At 35.0% G+C, this 19,696-nt stretch overlaps 1 protein-coding gene across 1 annotated transcript; it reads left to right on the top strand.

Annotated features, from left to right (window-relative positions):
• Window positions 1-2,284: 2,284 nt before the first annotated feature.
• On the top strand, window positions 2,285-19,046 carry LOC110455527 (WD repeat-containing protein 26-like). The gene is made up of 14 exons (XM_021505707.1): window positions 2,285-2,730; window positions 4,119-4,218; window positions 6,978-7,034; window positions 7,325-7,461; window positions 7,924-8,021; window positions 8,495-8,651; window positions 9,279-9,417; window positions 10,595-10,735; window positions 11,254-11,373; window positions 11,951-12,096; window positions 13,777-13,855; window positions 14,127-14,256; window positions 14,541-14,714; window positions 15,147-19,046. The coding sequence occupies exons 1-14, from the start codon at window positions 2,543-2,545 to the stop codon at window positions 15,182-15,184; spliced, it is 1,704 nt and encodes a 567-aa protein (XP_021361382.1). The 5' UTR covers window positions 2,285-2,542; the 3' UTR covers window positions 15,185-19,046.
• Window positions 19,047-19,696: the final 650 nt, after the last annotated feature.

Genomic DNA, 19,696 nt, shown 5'->3' with positions numbered 1-19,696 from the left:
TAACATGAAAAATATATTCAAGTTAATTAATCCTTAAATCATATGAATACCGTGTAGTGCAGTGTCATAAAGCCATCACATAATTTATGTTTGTGTAACGTGTGTAATATCACTCCGGAAATGACGTCACAAGCGAATAGGAACAATCAATGTGACGTCACATCATTGTGAAGCAGATGCTTTTAACATATTTTCGTTTCAGATCACAATTATACAGTTTACTTTGTATTATATGATAAAAAGAATCTGTCACTCGTTTCCCTTTATATTAGATTTATGATACTCGTTTTGGATTTTTCATATTCTCGCGAGCCTATGAAAAATACAAAACTTGTATCATAACTCTTAATATGAAGGGAAACTTATGACAGATCCTCTAGACATATATGTTTTTGAAAAAGATGAAGAAAAGAAGCAATCCTTTCGCGCTGCGACTTTGTCTAAACTTGTAACATTGGAACTTCGCCAGGATGTTTTCTTACTCCCAACAAATTTATTATGAAAATAACATATGGCAAAAGAAGGCAAAAGAACAATGACATAGATCTATATGATATTGATAAGACACCCCCCCCCCCCAAAAAAAAGAAAAAGAAAAAAAGAAAAAAAAGAAAAGTGTGGCTTTTGTCTCCTTGTAAAAAAAACCCAGAGACATATCTATAGGCCTATATACTTACACGCTTTATACGTCTCTGACAAAAAATACCCCCAAAAGTACTGTTAGGACTTGTTTATGACATAGAAGTAAGGTACTGAGTCTCCTTTATGGTATATATTTAAGGATGTACTCTTCTGAGGTTTCAGTCACGTTCAAGTCTCATTTTGATCTGGTGTAACGGGTTTTTGTAATATTTAACAAATTATGATAGGTTTAATAGCAAACACAGATCTGAAAAACATGTCAAAAAACTAGATGTCTGTTGTGTGTAGATTATTTTTACAAGAATTTGAAAAAAATGACCAATTTGGCGGCCATTTTGAAAAAGTTTATTTATGTGAATTTTTTGCCCTTCACAAAGGGCAAAATTTCACCTTTTTTGACACTAGATTAATCACTTAAATTGTCATTGTGTCACCATTTTTAAATGTAGCAGGTTCAATATTGCTGTACAACTTTATAATGTTCACTTTGATTAAAATAATATGCAAGAAAGTGGACAGCTATATGTTATTGGTATTTTTTTTACATATTAGGGTAACTGAAGCACTTTTGATTTTTGACCTCGAAAAAGGTGAAAAATAACACAAATAATAATTGGACAAAAAAAGAAGCACACCGACCCCCCATTTTTGTGGCTGTTTTAGAAAGAGAAACACATTTTCTTTTGATTCATTGAATACCAAAAAAAGTTTAATACAGGAATGTTTTATATCAAGCGTTTAATTTTGAATTTGTTCTGCAAATGGTCAAAACCCGAAAATTCACCTAAAGTCACCTATTGTGTTAAATTGGTATCTTTGACCGATCATAGCACAAAAACGAACACACGGACATATATATTTTAGCTTTTTCTACTATGCCATTATCTCCTTTTTCCAAAAATCAATATAAGAAAAAAAGTTTAATACAGGAATTTTTTGACTTAATTCTCAGAGGTGTATATACGCTATGGGCTGATAACATTTTTTTTTAAGCTGATGAAATTACTTGTAACAAACAAGATTAAATTATAAAGTGATATTGGAGAAAGCAAACAAGTTTTAAAACAAAAAGGATTTTTTTAAATTCACGCACTTAGATAGCAATCTATTCTAATTCCGTGATAATATGATGCTATCTAGATTCTTCTNAAGAGACAACAGTTTTCAATGGTATTTATTTGGCAGAGCATACGTTCACATGTATTTGTCGAAAAGATCCTTTAAAGTTTAAATATAAGCACGGACTTAGATAGCAATCTAATTCCGTGATAATAGGCNTTTCCTGGGGGGGGGGTTCCATGTTGGAAAAAATTGAGGAAAATGGTCAAAATATATGATTTTTAAAGAAAATTCTCAGGGTGGGGGGGTTTCCTGAAGCCCAAAAAACCCCTCTGGATCCGCCACTGTATTAGGATTTCAATTAGGATTCTAATTTAGGGCCTGATCAGGTGCTGAGGTGGTGCAGTTGTCAGCCTCTGTAACCTTCAGCAGATACTTTCAACTTTATTTTACAGAAAAAAAGACATGGTTATCAATTCCACCTGAACTGTTTGTGGCCGATTGATACAAAAATATATGAATTTGTTAGTCTTTGGCAAAATATCGCTCGTTAATAAAGTTGGTGACTGTGCAACAAGTTAAATTTCCCGGGTGGATGAAATTGGAAAAATTTCCCATCATTCACGAATCCTGACGTCATCAAGCAAAACAAATTTGGTCACCGTCGAAGTGAGGTGAGAGAGGACCTATGTTTTGATCAGTCGTGGGCCGTTTTGCATGGGTTTAATCAACAATATTCACATACGAACTCATTCGAGACATACTGGCATCCTCGTCAGGTTCAGAAGACGGTGGAGTTTCGCCCCCACCGCGGAAAAAGCAGCGATTTTCTGCCACTAACATGCAGGCTAATGGCTGCCCCCAGCACAATGGAGCGACTGAGATAGCAACAACTTCCCAGCAAAACGGAACGTGTGCCTCTCTCACAAATGGGGAATTAGACAAGCCCGTACCTCCCAAATCAATGTCACAAACTGACCAAGATATCGTCCGATTGATTGTGCAGCATTTGAGAGGACTTGGTTTGAAGTAAGGAGCTCTTTCAGTTTAGACGGCTGCGTAAAAACCGTCTGTCTTTTGCTTTGTTTACTAACAGGATTTACAGAAACGTGTCACACAGATAAAAAGCCAGAGAGCTAAGATCTGTGTCGTAGTGTTTCAATATTGAGTAATTCCGTGGTGAAATGAAAATTCTGTTGATGAATTTCGGATTAAAACAAAAAAAATAAAAAATGTGTTAATGGATCAGCTGATTTCTTTGTGTACATATCCCGGTTGCCCTACTGTATGTCGGGCATTCCTACTTCAGTGAATGTCATGCATGGATAGAGCATTTCTCATTACTTGATGAGATAATCATGAAGATCACCAGTTTAACTTCAAACAATTACAATTATACATATGTTGTATATTTTCATTAATTATCACAGTATATTGATTGCATAAGAATTAACAAATTCATTAATTGATTATTTAATTAAATTGAAACAGCAGAGAGTAACTGTAACCATGGTATTTGGGCTGTATCAGAACATCTGCATAAAAAATAAAGTTTAACGTCTTCAGCAGGTTGGGCACAACGGCGCATACGTATTGGGTAATAATCTTGCATTTGGGTAACAGTTACCCATTTAAGTAACAATTTTATTACTGAAAATGAATAAAGTGAAATAAAAACACGCAAAGTTCTTTTAAACACTTGGAGCAAAAAAGGGCGTCATTCTGTCAACTAAATCAAATAAATAAGGCAATGAAGTACATTTGTGCACAAAAATTTATCAAATCTGATGTCTAACTTTTTGTGAAAAGGACAAACCATATCACCGACTTTGTTCTCCATTGACTTCAGTGTGTAGTCAATGGGACTATCCAGTGCAAATGTGACAGGTGAGCATGATTTTTGTATGTGTGCTATTTATAGCTACTTGACAACACACTATAAGCAATGGAGGTGATACAATGTCGTCATACTCACAAAAATTTAGACAACTGAATTTACATATTTTTGTACACAATTGTACCTCATTGTATTTTGTATTTGATTATGTTGAAAGAATGACACCCTTTTTTGTTCAAAGTGTGTAAAAGAACTTTGTGTGTTTTTATTTCACTTTATTACCCATTTCTGTAATAAAATTATTACTGACATGGGTAACTGTTAGCCGTATGCAGGATTTTTACCCATATGTGGGGTTGTGCCCAACCTGTTCAGTTGATAACATTTTAATAGACAGGTCAGAATAATTGCTGATGTCATTGTTACTAATACGTCGGTCTACCTTTCATGGATGTACAATTTATAGTTCAAACCACTCACTGAAACAGTAAAGTGTTAAGGATATATATTATCAACTCTGTCATCACAGTACTTTTTATTTTAAAATGCAAATATTAAGTTCCAGTTTTCCTTTTTTCAGCCAAACTGCTGAGCAACTTATTTCTGAATCAGGATGTATGTTGGAGCATCCTGCTGCTGCCAAACTTCGTTCTCATGTAATGAATGGAGAATGGACAAAGGTATGCGATTGTAGTTATATACTACAATGTAAAGCACTTGAGATTTGCAAGATTAAATTATGTACTGTACATTATATTATTTAGAGCCTGGTTATTGTGATCTATCAGTTATAATGGTTAATCACAGTAACTGGTACATCAGGATATCTGTTACTTCACGATAACTGGTTCATTATGATAACTGGTAGTGGTACATCATGCTAATTGGTATATCATGGTAACTGGAACATCGTGATATTGGTACATACTGATAGCTGGTACATCAATTCATGATGACTGGTATTATGGTATATCATGATAACTAGAACATCATTATAACTGGTTCATCATGATAATGGGTACATCATGATAACGGGTACATCACGATAACTGGTACATCATGATAATGGATACATCATGGTGACTGGTATTATGGCATGGTACATCATGATTACTTGAACATCATGACAATGGGTTCATCATGATAACTGGTACATCATGATAACGGGTACATCATGGCATCTGTTACTTCACGATAACTGGTACATCATGATAACTGGTACATCATGACAACGGGTTCATCATGATAACTGGTACATCATGATAACGGGTACATCATGGCATCTGTTACTTCACGATAACTGGTACATCATGATAACAGGTACATCATGATAACGGGTACATCATGACAACGGGTACATCATGACATCTGTTACTTCACGATAACTGGTACATTATGATAACGGGTACATCATGATAACGGGTACATCATGATAACATGTACATCATGATAACTTGTACATCATGATTACTTGTACATCATGATAACAGGTACATCATGATTACTTGTACATCATGATAACAGGTATATCATGATTACTAATTGTACATCATGATTACTTGTGCATCATGATTACTTGTACATCATGATTACTTGAACATCATGACAACGGGTACATCATGATAATGGGTACATCATGATAACTGGTACATCATGATAAAGGTTACATCATGATAACGGGTACATCATGATAACTGGTACATCATGATAACAGCTGCATCATGATTACTTGTACAACATGATAACAGGTACATCATGATAAAGGGTACATCATGATAACTGATATATCATGATTACTGGTATATCATGATAACTTGTACATCATGATTAATTGTACATCATGATTTCATGAACATCATGACAATGGGTACATCATGATAAATGGTACATCATGATAACTGGTACATCATGATAAAGGGTACATCATGATAACGGGTACATCATGATAACTGGTACATCATGATAACGGGTACATCATGGTATCTGTTACTTCATGATAACAGGTACATCATGATAACGGGTACATCATGATAACAGGTACATCATGATAACTGGTACATCATGATAAAGGGTACATCATGATAACGGGTACATCATGATAACTGGTACATCATGATAACGGGTACATCATGGTATCTGTTACTTCATGATAACAGGTACATCATGATAACGGGTACATCATGATAACAGGTACATCATGATAACAGGTACATCATGATAAAGGGTACATCATGATAACGGGTACATCATGATAACTGGTACATCATGATAACGGGTACATCATGATTACTTGTACATCATGATAACAGGTACATCATGGTATCTGTTACTTTACGATAATTGGTACATCATGATAATAATAATATTATACAACATTTATATAGTGCCCGATATGATTTGTAAATTACTCTAAAGCGCTTCACAACATATGGATAATAGAATAAGTTATAATTGTGAAACAAAAACAAAGGTTTACAATAACTTTTATACATTAAGCAAGCAGATAGTCATCGAAATGTGCACATAAATGAATAAATATAGGGTGGTTGTACATGACGTCTTTGTAAAGAGCCTAAAAATGCAGACGTGAAGAGGTGAGATTTGATGTCCATCTTGAATTTGGCCAGGGTATTTGACTTTCTAATAGCAGATGGTAATCTTTGATAGCTGTTATATCATGATTACTGGTACATCATGATTACTTGTACATCATGATTACTTGTACATCATGATAACTTGTACATCATGACAACGGGTACATCATGATAACAGGTACATCATGATTACTTGTACATCATGATAACAGGTACATCGTGGTATCTGTTACTTCAATATAACTGGTACATCATGATAACGGGTTATGATAACAGGTACATCATGATAACAGGTACATCATGATATCTGTTACTTCACGATAACGGGTTCATCATGATAGCGATTACTTGTACAACACTTGTACATCATGATTACTGGTACATCATGATTACTTGTACATCATGATAACAGGTACATCATGGTATCTGTTACTTTACGATAACGGGTTCATCATGATAGATGGTACATCATGATAACAGGTACATCATGATATAACTGGTACATCACGATGACCGGTATATCATGATAGCTAACTTGCAATATCCCAGTAGGTAATATCCAACATAGGATGTAAATTCCATTGAAATCTATACATGTATGCACTAATAAATGATATCATTATGTCAAAATCATTATATGGAGATGAAGGATTTGCAAAGATTTATCTTAATTTTCACCTTAGATGTATGGATTTGTCAGTATGGTGAAGTTTGATTACACATGATTTAAACTTTCATATCATTACCTTGGCAACTGACAGAGTTGTAAGGCAATGGTAAGGTTTGATTTCTGAAAGGTAGATTCATTTGATGTTTTAATCATAATCCCATGCCGATTGTTACAGGCAGAACTAAACCTGGAGGAACTCAAAACTCTGATTGATAGTCCACAAGGAATATCTGTAAGTATGAGAAAGGTGATACATTTTTAACTATAAATAGAAATGGGGTGATTTTTTTTTATATCTAGCCTTTACATGAGAATGCATTATCTGAAAAATATGTTCACAAAATTTTTCCATAGAGGGAATACAGGTATGACTACAGGCCCCCTACACAAGTTTTGCACCCATAAAGTTTCTTGTATAACTTGCCTAATCTGTGAAAAATGTATTTATATGAAAAACTAATTTTAGTTTGAGCTAGATATTGACAAGGCAAACAGGAGAATAGGATTTTTTTCTGTTTACAGAAGATGAAATTCCTGTTATTGGAGCAGAAGTATCTGGAGCTGTTAGAAGACGGTCGGGAGATGGACGCTTTACATTGTCTCAGACATGAGCTCACTCCCCTTAAATTCAACACAGAAAGGGTGCATGTGTTGTCAGGGTGTGTAAATACAAATATTCTACAGCTATTCTTAAAGCTGATAAAATGTTTTGCCATTGATTTTAATCTTTAAACAATCCTTAATTACAAATGAAGATGCTAACATGAAATAAAAAAGTTTCATGTTTATAAGTTTTGAAACGAATAGATGCTGTACATTTTTCGAATTGCCAGGCATTAGAATAAGCTTCACCGATCCTTAGCTATCGTGTATGTGAGAAAAGGCAAACAACCGCCTATGTTTGTATATCTGTACCAGGTATATTTACATCAAAGAGATCTTTAAAATTTTTAATGCGTCAACAATTGTTGTCTATGAGGTGAAATACATGATGAGCTCCATCAAAATACTTCAGCATAGGTTAGTGTATTATCTATTTCAGATACTGGACAAGCTGATTTGACATTTATGTTTGACAGGTACGTAATGTCTTACTTATGTGTAATTCCCATTGACTTCAGGTACATGATGTGTTGTAACCCTGAAGATTTACGGGAAACAGCAGAGTGGCAAGGGAGGGGTATAGAGTCTCGAACCAGGCTTGTGGAAAAGCTTCAGTGTATGTATAAACAGAGTATCAAGAGCAAGTAATTAGATGTTTGTTATCATGTATATGGATACTGAAACATGTCTGCAACTAAGTAAAAGAAGAATATATTTTATGGAAACCATGCTACAAAAGTTGCCACTCTTTTTCTTTGTTTTATTTACTGATGAAGATTAAACTTAAAGATGATCAAAGGTTAAAGGGAAATTTTATAACAGCTTTCTAAAATATTAACAAGGTTAATTTTCATATAAAATATACTGAATTAAATATTTATCTATGCTCCATGTTTTGGGTTCTCATTGGAAAGAAATGTCACTCTTTTAGAATTCTTTTCATGCATAACCTTATATCTTTTGATAATCCGTATATATTAAATCTCTCATTATGTACGGCAATACATAAATAGATAAAAAAAAGAGTTGAATTTGTTCTCTCAGTTTCCAGTTTCATCTATTGGTGCCATTTCTTGATTTGTTTTGCAGCATTCTTGCCACCAACTGTGATGTTACCACCTCGCCGGTTGCTGACATTACTAAACCAAGCTGTTGAGATGCAGAAGGACAAATGTCCCTACCACAACACAAAGTTCGACAGCAATCTTGATGCTGTTTCCCTCCTCATAGACCATGTCTGTAGCAGGTTAGCACTTTCCTGTCCTCATATACAAACACAAACCATCACATCAATGCTTAGGGAAATATAGGTAGAAATTTTTAACCATGTTAGTGCGCTTTATTAAAGGGAGAAGTCATTATCTGATGGCTATAGTTTTCATTATGCACATATTCTGTTTTTTGATATCCAATTGAGACAAGCTGCCTTTTATAGTTTTAATGTAATTTTTCTGTCTTTTCAAGTTTAAGTACACTATTTGAATACAGAACAATATATTATGGAAATTGAAGATATGAGAAGTTCATACATAGTAAGGTATCAACTTATAATTGATACATTAAATGTAACATATAGATATATCTGCTAACTTACACATTGTACCTATGGTATGTGAAGACATTTTCTGTCTTTAGATCCCTTTCGATAAGCATTTTCTCATTCAGAAATACCTACAGTCTTAACAAGGCATGCATTCTTGTGAACCTGTCAAATGAGAACCAAACCAATTACCATTCATGACAGATACCTAATAACAATAAATTTGTGGCCTGAAACCCTTATGGAAAGGAGGTATATTTCACGGTAATGCTGCAGATACCTTAATTTTAACAACTTAATATCTTGGTGGTAACGTGGTGTTCGTGTTTACAGAGAGCAGTTCCCGTCCACCACCATACAGGTTCTCAATGAGCACTGTGACGAAGTTTGGTTCTGCCGATTTTCTCCTGATGGTACAAAGCTTGCTACAGGATCTAAAGATGGCTCACTGATCATCTGGGAACTAGACATGGTAATACTGTTTTCTACCACAAAACTAATATTAAAAAATGGTTGTGACTGTTGGTTGTCATGTTAATTAGTGTTGTATATATTAAAAAAGGTTGCATGACCCACCTTTGCAGGGATTTCCACAGGAAATTGTCTTGTTCAGTTATGTTGAACTAAATTTATACATGTAAAGAAGTTTCCACAAAATCAGTGCTTTTCATAGGCAAACATTGCAACAGCATTGTCAAAGCTTAATTTTCCTGCTGTTTATAGATTGAAGAATCCAAATATGATTCAACTGTATACATATAAGTTCATCTGTATTGACTGCTTTAGAACAGATATGTAAAATTATAATTCAAAGATATCTAAAAGCCTTCTGAGTTTGAAAAATGTGCCTTTAAGATATGGACCTACTTTCTTGTGACAGTTGATTAATAAAAAAAGTCTGACCATAACATTTTACAGAATAAGTCGTGACTGACCAACCAAACAACCCCTTATTAAGACGACCGTCCATCAGATTTATGTTGTTTACATGTGACCTGTTTTAAGTAAGGGCTGTTCCAGAGTTAACTGTAGGGGAGGGGTGGGAGGAACATTTTCTGAGACCCAGACATCTATAAAAGTGATCGATCATAATCGAAAATCAGTTAGTTTGACAATTTCCGATTCTGATTATGGATTACAAATTCTGTAATCGATATAATCTGTTCATCATTGAAATCAAAATATTTAAAGATCTTCCATGTAAAGTATGCTTTGAGATTGTTATGATTTATACTATATGATTGATAAAAATACATAAAAGTTGCTTGATATCCATTCAGTATAAAAGAATGAAACCTATTGTTTAGTTAACAACTCTGTCTATTGATTGAATAGTAATGTTCTCACTTTATTTAGGTAATCAGTCCAAAAAAATTATAAACCGATTATGCAATCGATCATCGATCAGTTTACTACTTCTAATTACAAACAGATTATCGATAATGGTTATAAACCGATTGCCCGTCACTACAAAATCTTAAAAGTGATTTAATATAAGGAAAGTCAGGCAGATCTGGTTTTAACCCCACACCCATAATAAATAGTAATAAAGGTAACTCTCACCTCCCCCATTCAATACATTATGGAATAACCATAACATTTATACTGAGTGGGGTTTATACTGACTGTGTGTTTTTGTCATGTTTTAGGTGACATATGAGCTGACACGGATGAAGAGCCTAGACAGTCATTCCTATGGGGTGTCCTATATTGCTTGGAGTCCTGACGGTACACACATCATAGCGTGTGGCCCAGATGACTGCTCTGATCTTTGGCTCTGGAATGCAGAGGTAGACAGTGTTATTGGGGGCTATAAATAAATAAACCAGAGTAATTAAATGTGGCCACTTTTTCAAGAATAGCTTTTAAAAGCTTAATTTTCACCTTCGTAATCAATGATATTTAGGTAACATTCGTGTATCCTAGTTGAAATGGTTCAGGTGGCGCAGAAATATTCCATGATAAACGAACGCACTTGGACCGAACCATTGGCAGAGCTAAAATATATACAGTTTTGAAGAATAAATAACAATATATCAAGAATAATATGTCCTTCTTACATGCTTCCATTAAATTATGTAACGTATATTAAAATCTACAAGTTGCATGACCTTGTTTTATAAAGAAATAACACTAACAGCTATAGTCAGCATTTCAGTTTCGGTCAGGCATGTCTGGACCCCTCAAAGGAAGAGCTATTGTATCGTTCTGCCTTCAATTGATAGTAAAGGTTTGTCACCTTACTCATCGATAGGATTTACAAATCATGCCTTGGTGAGGTAGTGTATATTGTTTACTTCCATTACAGACTGGAGACTTGAGGGTAAAGATGAGCCAATCCCCAGAGGATAGCTTAACCACTGCAGCCTGGCAGCCTGACGGCAAAAAGTTTGTCACCGGAGGCACCAGGGGACAGTTCTATCAATGTGTAAGGATAATATCAGTGCTTGTTTTATATATTACATATACATTATATATCAAGATATGTTGACATTTTATTTTTCTTCTACTTTTACTGTACAGTTGTTAATTTAAGGTGAATGCTTTACTTTCCTTTAATATCAATAAACAATGCAAGGTAAAGAGAGAAAAAAAGTATTTGCTCAAAACACTATCAGCTTAAAACCAACTTGACACAAATTTTTCATCTGGTATATTTTCAAAATCATAAAAATTCCTGGTGAAAGTTGCATGTCTACAGATTCAGAAAAGTTAAAATATTTGTAAAGGCTAAGGTGGCATTACACTAGTCGGACTAGGCTACAGTGGCAATGTATTATCCCGTATTCACAAGTATAAAACGTGAATTTATCATAATACGAGATACATGTAGTTACATATGTCTTTAAGAAATAACTTTCTTAATGTTGAAGTATATGTATGTAATTGACCATGAATGCAATACCACCTAAAAGTGTCAATTGTTGAAATTATACTTGCATTATGAAATGCCAAATGTTGTGAGGTCGATTTGAAACAAAAGTATTTGTGTCTTTGTGTGACAGGACCTTGATGGTAACATGATGGACTCATGGGAAGGTGTAAGGGTCCAGTGTATGGCCTGTCAGAATGACGGCAAGAGTGTCCTGGCCGCTGACACCCACCACAGAATACGAGGCTACAACTTTGATGAACTTACAGACTACAACATGTCAGTATATATTTTTGACTTCGTAGTTCTCATTTCCAGCTTGTTAAAACATAACTAGCATCGGGCTTAGTTATGCTTTGAATTAATTTACACATAAAAATTGATAAATAATAATTAAAGAATTCATTACAATTTTATCATATTCATTGAAGTTTCAAAATGGTTATGAATTCAAGCTCAAGTCACAATTAGAGAAAGGATAATTGCTGTATTTCTATCTTGGTTTCTATCCGAGCATTCAAGTTTCTGTGTTTTGACATTTTTATCTGTGGTAATAGTAGTTTTTAGCTCACCTGGCCCGAAGGGCCATGTGAGCTTATCTCATGGTGCAGCGTCCGTCGTCCGGCGTCCGTCAACTTTTTCCTTTAAAATGCTACTTGTCCTGAATGGCTCAGAGGATTTTGACCAAATTTGGTCAGGAGCATCATTGGCCAAAGGGTTCTCAGTTTTGTATAAACGGAGGGTATAACCCCCCTGGGGGCAGAGGGGCGGGGCCAAATAGGGGGAAAATAGGTAAATCTTTAAAAATCTTCTTCTTCTCAACCAATAGAAGAATTTTGACCAAATTTGTCCTAGAGCATCTTTGGACAAAGGAGACTCAAGTTTGTATAAACGGAGGGTGTGGCCTCTTTGGGGGCAGAGGGGCGGGGCCAAATAGGGGAAGTAGAGGATTTTTTCTCTCCTACTATACAAGTGAAGGGATTTAAACCAAATGCAGTCTGAAGCTTGGTCAGGAGCATCATTGGCCAAAGGGTTCTCAGTTTTGTATAAACGGACGGTATAGCCCCCCCTCGGGGCAGAGGGGCGGGGCTAAATAAGGGGAAAAAAGGTAAATCTTTAAAAATGTTCTTCTTCTCAACCAATTGAAGGATTTTGACCAAATTTGTCCTAGAGCATCTTTGGACAAAGAAGACTCAAGTTTGTATAAACGGAGGGTGTGGCCCCTCTGGGGGCGGAGGGGCGGGGCCCAATAGGGGAAATAGAGGATTTTTTTTCTCCTGCTATACAAGTGAAGGGATTTTAACCAAATGCAGTCTGAAGCATGATTAGGGACAAAAGAATCAATTTTGTATAAACTGAGGTGTGTGGGCCTCCTTCTAAGGGCAGATGGGTGGGGCCCATTAGGGGAAATAGAGGAAAACATCAAATATCCTTCTCCTTTTGTACCGATGAAGGGATTTTGACCAAATTTGGTCTGGAGCATCATTGGCCAAAGGGTTCTCAGTTTTGTATGAACGGAGGGTATGGTCCCCCTGGGGGCAGAGGGACGGGGCCAAATAGGGGAAAATAGGTAAATCTTTAAAAATCTTCTCCTCAACCAATTGAAGGATTTTGACCAAATTTGTCCTAGAGCATCTTTGGACAAAGGAGACTCAAGTTTGTATAAACGGAGGGTGTGGGCCTTCTGGCGGCATAGGAGCGGGGCCCAATAGGGGAAATAGAGGATTTTTTTTCTCCTTCTATACAAGTGAAGGGATTTAAACCAAATGCAGTCTGAAGCATGCTTAGGGAGAAAAGAATCAATTTTGTTTAAATTGAAAAATAAAATACCAGGTGAGCTATTAAGGCCCCTGGGCCTCTTGTTTCAATAAAATAATAATAGTAAGGGTAACTTGAAGAAATGTAGATAACCATTAAGAGGCCACAATTAACCCAGAACCTGTTCCCATTTTATTGTAGAATTCAGGAAGATCATCCCGTCATGTCTTTCACATTAAACGAAACGGGGAGATTAGCATTATTGAATGTCGCGACTCAGGTAATGTATTCTATCTGTTTGTATGACAAAGATTTCTTTTAAATTAATGATTGCTCATCACTTCTGTGTGAATGATATTGAATTGATACAGTTAAGTAGTTTCGTGTGTTGGTGATGGGTGTTGAATAGAATGTTTGAAAAAAGTTAACCCAAATTAATTGGTGATATTCCCGAAATAGATCAGAGTTAATTGATAGTTCTGAAATTAATTATGTTTGTATATTATCTACTGTTGAATTTATCTCAAATTTGTAAATGTTTCCTGTTTCAGGGTGTACATTTATGGGATTTAAAAGATAGGTGCTTAGTTAGGAAATTTCAAGGTGTTACACAAGGATTTTACACAATACACTCATGCTTTGGAGGTCTCAACCAGGACTTCATCGCCAGTGGCAGTGAAGGTAGGCATTTATCGGTGTACATGAAACGCATGATGTAGTCCAGACCTTTTATCTGATAAAAGTTTGGATCAATATATTATCAAGTTAACTGATGAAAAAAGAAATAAAATAGAAATATTAAAATTTGAATAATCTTAAGTATTGTAAGGAAAACATGTGAAGTTTCAAAGAGCATTAACTATTAAACAGTTGGAATTTGTCAGAAAAAACAATGAACAATTTTCAAATTTAATACTGTATCATATACACTCTCAAGTTGTATGCTGTGTTTCATTGTTTTACAGATCATAAAGTATATATATGGCATTTACGAAGAGAAGTGCCTATAGCTGTGTTAGAAGGTCATACAAGGACAGTTAATTGTGTTCACTGGAACCCCAAAGTGCCTGGGATCATAGCTAGTGCTTCAGATGATGGCACTGTTCGAATTTGGGGACCTATCGATAAAGTGAAAATAGGTAGGTGTTGGAATGTATGGGTAGTGCATTAAAGGTAGCCACTTCATATGTTACTGGTTAATTGACAGGCTTTTTAGAGGGAAAAAATCAGTTTCATTTCAAAGCATCATTAATTAATGAAGTTGTACTATAAAAGGAGATGTTTGACACAAAGAAAACCATTTGTGTTAAATTTGCTACCTCTTTATGTGAAATAATTGTGACATAGTAATGTTGATCTGTAGAAATATTTACAAAATGCTGATTGCCTACGAGTTTGCATTTTTGTCAATTTAAAATTGAAAGTAGGCTAAATGATAGCGTTAGAACAATGTTCCATATCAAACATGCTCAGGAAAATTAGTTTAAAACTAAATTTGGGAGATGATTGTAAGTATTTATTGACAGTAATTCCTTGTTCTCCCTGATTTGACCTACACATTTCTATTTCAGGTAATGGTGCAGAGTCAGGACGGAGTACACCAGTATAGCAAAAGACAAAGTGTTATTCATAGACAATAGATCTTTCACTGTCTGGTCTGACTGCCAGCTCTGATCATCAACACATCTCCACCAGACATCTCTCCATCTCTCTATTATTTATGAGTGGTAGTAAAACACACGTTACATCACAGTAGCTACTGAATGTAAAGGATATCTTATGAAAGAAATTATAATTCCTTGATGCATCGATGTATCCATTCATACCACCATTGTCCATGTTTTCTCATACTCAATGTGCCACTCCAGAAGTGGCGTCACAGCCTTTGTACCAAAGGTTAACAGATGTGTCACTCACTATGTGATAGAACACGAAACTGTCTGTCTCCACTCAGATATTTTTCAACAGGTAGCCAACATTTAAAACATTTGGGGATATAGTATACTGTGTTGGGCCGTATTGGATGGTCAGTCCAACGTTTGATATTGTAGTGATGAAAAGATTTACGGATGCCCATAGAATCGTACCAAACAGGTTGGTCATTTTAAAGTTGCAGTGTTTGAACACGGCATCAGAGTTGCAATTGATACTGAAATGTAGTTTCCAGAGTGTTTTGTAGTGGATGTTCAACAACATTGTATATATACTTTATATATAAGCACAACACTCCATGTCTTAAATGTCAAACAAGAAAATCGACTTCTTCAGTTTTATATTAAAACCAGTAAAAATTAGGGCTTCCAAAATATTGCACATACCAAGAAGCTCCCAGCTATACACCTGGAAGTTCTAAACACCAGGAACTGTGTACAGACATTGTTTTAATCTACCTGAAAAGAGGTGCAAAATCTTGTTGTGAATATATGTAATGGGAACTACATCTACTTGTTTTAGTATGTCCATTCTTACATGTATCACGATCCTTAGTCTCGTGTATAGCCACATACATATTTGGGTTTAATGTTTCCTGTGCAGTGTTAAACAGTGCTAGAGCAATGTTGTTTGTTTGAAACAGCTTGGTAGCTTAAGTTTAATACTTACTTATGAAGGTTTGTCAACAAATATTACAGGAGACAACTTGACCTCCAAATTTCCCTACAGCGTTTTACCTACCAGATGCTTCTGTGATAATGTTAATCCATCAGAGATTTATTGTTGATTGTTTAGAAAGCACTATGATATTCCTATTACATGTATTGTTAATAATAAACGATTGGGAGTTCTTTGTCTAGGTGTCCAAGGTCTGATTAGCTTTGGGATACACCAACACAGCATTTTAAACTCATTATTTTCAAACGATGGAAATCGAAAACTCAATTTGTATATTTAAATATTTAAAATGATCTAATGACAAAAAATAAATGCAAATGTTTATATAGTTAGATTAACTCACATTTTGAAAATTAACATGAACAAATTTTAAACTGATCAGGCTTTCAACACCTGGGCCCGATTAATCAGCAAATGATTTCTATACCCAGTCCAAATGATAGACATCTGTACTTATGGTAAATCTGATGATATTTAAGCTTAGTGGGAAAGAGGCCCATGTGACATTATGAACACATAGTTTTCTACTAAGGTCCTAAGCCCTAGACGTTCAACCTAAGGGATCTTGTAGTGTACTTGAAAAGTGACTTGTGTGCCCTTTACCAGTCCTATTTTGTCTGGTACATTTTGTATTTATAAGAGACAAAATAGACCGTGGTTTTAGTAGAAGTTGATGTGTTCAGCTATAATCAACCTACAATTATCTACATACATGCATACAGCAGCAATGTGGTGTACACGTAGTCTGATTTCCACGAATTTTGACGCCTGAGTGTTATTTCAGTGAAACTGAGGAGACTAAACCTTTTTCGTGTTTGTTCAAGATATTTTGAAATCTTGATAACTGTATGTGTTTGTGCTTTTTACGTCATACCACGTAACAGATTGATATCTGATGCTATAACACCAAGATCTCTTTGAAATTAATATAATTAACCTCTGTTGTATAAATATAGCTGATATTGAATATGCTACTATATATGTAGCTGTCTGTCCAGTGCTGATGCTATTCTTATCTCCCCCTTTTCTGCACTTCCTCTTCCTCTTGATCTGTCCTGTTATCTGTCATTTCACAATTCTTATGTTATCTATCAATTCTGAACGTGTAGCAATTTTTGAATGGATTGTTGGCAGTAATACAAGGTTTGATTGTTGTACCAAAATGTGAAAATGTAGTAAAATTGATAACCACAATTGTTGTTAGAATGAAAGTACTTAATGAGAATGTACAACACTGCTTGGAGGCCACATGTTTTTGAGAAATGAAAGTACACGTAAAAAAGAAAGAACAGTGACGATGCCACTTTTTTTTTATTTTATGATACATGTTTTCATATTTTTACAATGTATATAATATATATATCTAAGTTAATTTGTGTGTAAGTTCTGAGTGGATGATTGTCTATATTTAAAGGTAGCATGTAGAAGGACAGGTGTTACAAGTTGGTTTAGACTCTGTTCTTTTTTAGTACATCGTTTATGTCCATGGCTCTTCTTCATATTCTGTTGGGTTGAAAACTGAACCATTAATTGTACAGGTATTGTACTGGTATAAAAAAATATATATTGATGTCATCAATTTTGTGACAGTTTCTATATCGGATGTACTCAGAAATTACATTAAAATAAAAAAGGGTTACTAAAAGTTTACCCATTGAAATATTTGGCTGGCGGCTGACTTGAAACCTTTGTGGTGGCCAGAGATATCATTTTCTGGAAGCTGAATTTGAATCCACCTGACTGCTAGCATTGTTCATTGTACGTGTACGTGAAAAAGTCTAAACTTTCATGATTATTTTGAGATGAACTTTTACCAAATTCATGGATGCAAGGAAGACTCATTATTTGGCTTGGGTGTCATCCAACTTGTAACATCATGTGCTGTTATACTTCAGTGTTCTGTTGGTTTTATCTTTGAATTTTAATTTCCTTTTTATCTTTTTGTTTGATTAATTAAACAAATTGTTATGGAAAGAGAGCCCATTTATTTATGTTCTGTCCTGTGTGGGAATGGTATAATTAACCAGTGATAAATAACCTGTAATGTTGTCCGTGATTCTTCAGTGATGGAATGTGCCAGACAGAGGTCAGTATCAATGATATTCAATGATGGTAAGTGTCCGACAGAGGTCAGTGTCAGCGATCATTCAATGATAGATATTTGGTGATTATTCATTGACAGCATGTCTGACAGAGGTCAAGGTCAGTGATTATTCAAGGATAGCATGTGTCTGACAGGTCAAGGTCAGTGATTACTCAATGATGGCACGAGTCTGACAGAGGTCACTTGATTCTTACTGAAGATTTATATCAGTGAAATTACTGCATTCTATGCATTCAAATAAAATGTACAAAAGACATGATTATATATTCTCTTGTTACTATTCAGAATCTTGGATTATTCTTTAAGGATCCCTGACCCTCTGTACTGTCGTTTTCGTATATATACAGTAACTTCCCCTTTTTGTTTTGGATAAAACTGCACCACAGTTGGGCCAAGACACTGCCGTTGACCAGGTAGCTCAATCTGTTTGAGCAATTGTATAACAGTGTGAACTCTAGGGTTCAAATCTAGACCTAGGGTTCAAATCTAGACCTAGGGTTCAAATCTAGACCAACTGAATTTGTTCACTCAGAACTCTGTTGTTGATTATATATTGTTTATTTTATCTTAATCATTTTTCCAAAAAGTGCCAGTTTTCACTGCAAAATACAGTTTTTGGCAGTGGTACAGGGATCCTTAAGTTGAAATAAAGACCAGAATTCTATGAACAATGTACCTGCATGTGGTATGTGATGAGTGAATTGGTACATAAAAACTTTGTATAGATCGAATCTATCAAGTTTCTGGGAGTTATTGTTTGATTTTTGAGGTAAGTAATACATATATTACTATATGTACAGTGTAGAGTATTTGGTTACATATGATGTGATCAGATCAAAAACAATATGCTGCCATGTCAGTCATTGTGGTGTTGCCTTATAGAATTACATTTTATACATCAACATTTTAATGTAGTGTAGATCTCTTGTTCTTGTGAGGTTTGAAGGCCAGCGAGACAGTTGTAGGCAACATGATTGTAGATTAAATGTAGACTAATATCTTAACCCCTGAAGTGTGAAGTTTGTAGATCTGGGACTGTTGATGGTCTTAAGGTAGAGATTTAGTACTACAGATATTGACTCGTGATTGTCGCATCAAATTCTGTACCATTCCATCCTGCAAGATCCAACCCTGAGCATGCTTTGTGAGAATGTTTAATACTGAAAAAAATCTGTCTTGTTTTTCTAATTCATGTATTACAGGAATCCGTTGATCCTGAAAAGGAAATATCAAGAGAAGTGTATCAAAAAATATTTGAAAGAAAATACAACCGCATTTAAAAGAAAAATTTAAAGAAATATGATATCATCTGACTGCAGTTTAATCTCACCATGCAGGTTTTATTAAAGTTAATGCATTCTAAAGGTCAGCAAAATAATAATTTGGCATTGAACTGATGCCATCTTT

The sequence above is a fragment of the Mizuhopecten yessoensis genome, unplaced genomic scaffold (assembly GCF_002113885.1).
Source record: "Mizuhopecten yessoensis strain PY_sf001 unplaced genomic scaffold, ASM211388v2 scaffold8261, whole genome shotgun sequence".
Lineage (NCBI taxonomy): Eukaryota > Metazoa > Mollusca > Bivalvia > Pectinida > Pectinidae > Mizuhopecten > Mizuhopecten yessoensis.
Note: the sequence above shows the minus strand (reverse complement) of the source record. Positions and strands in the feature narration are given on the sequence as shown.

Coding starts and splice junctions, on each gene's coding strand:
- LOC110455527 (XM_021505707.1), top strand. CDS start 2,543: ATGCAGGCTAATGGCTGCCCCCAGCACAATGGAGCGACTGAGATAGCA. Junction 14,257..14,540: donor CATCGCCAGTGGCAGTGAAG/GTAGGCATTTAT, acceptor ATTGTTTTACAG/ATCATAAAGTATATATATGG. Junction 14,715..15,146: donor TATCGATAAAGTGAAAATAG/GTAGGTGTTGGA, acceptor TTTCTATTTCAG/GTAATGGTGCAGAGTCAGGA.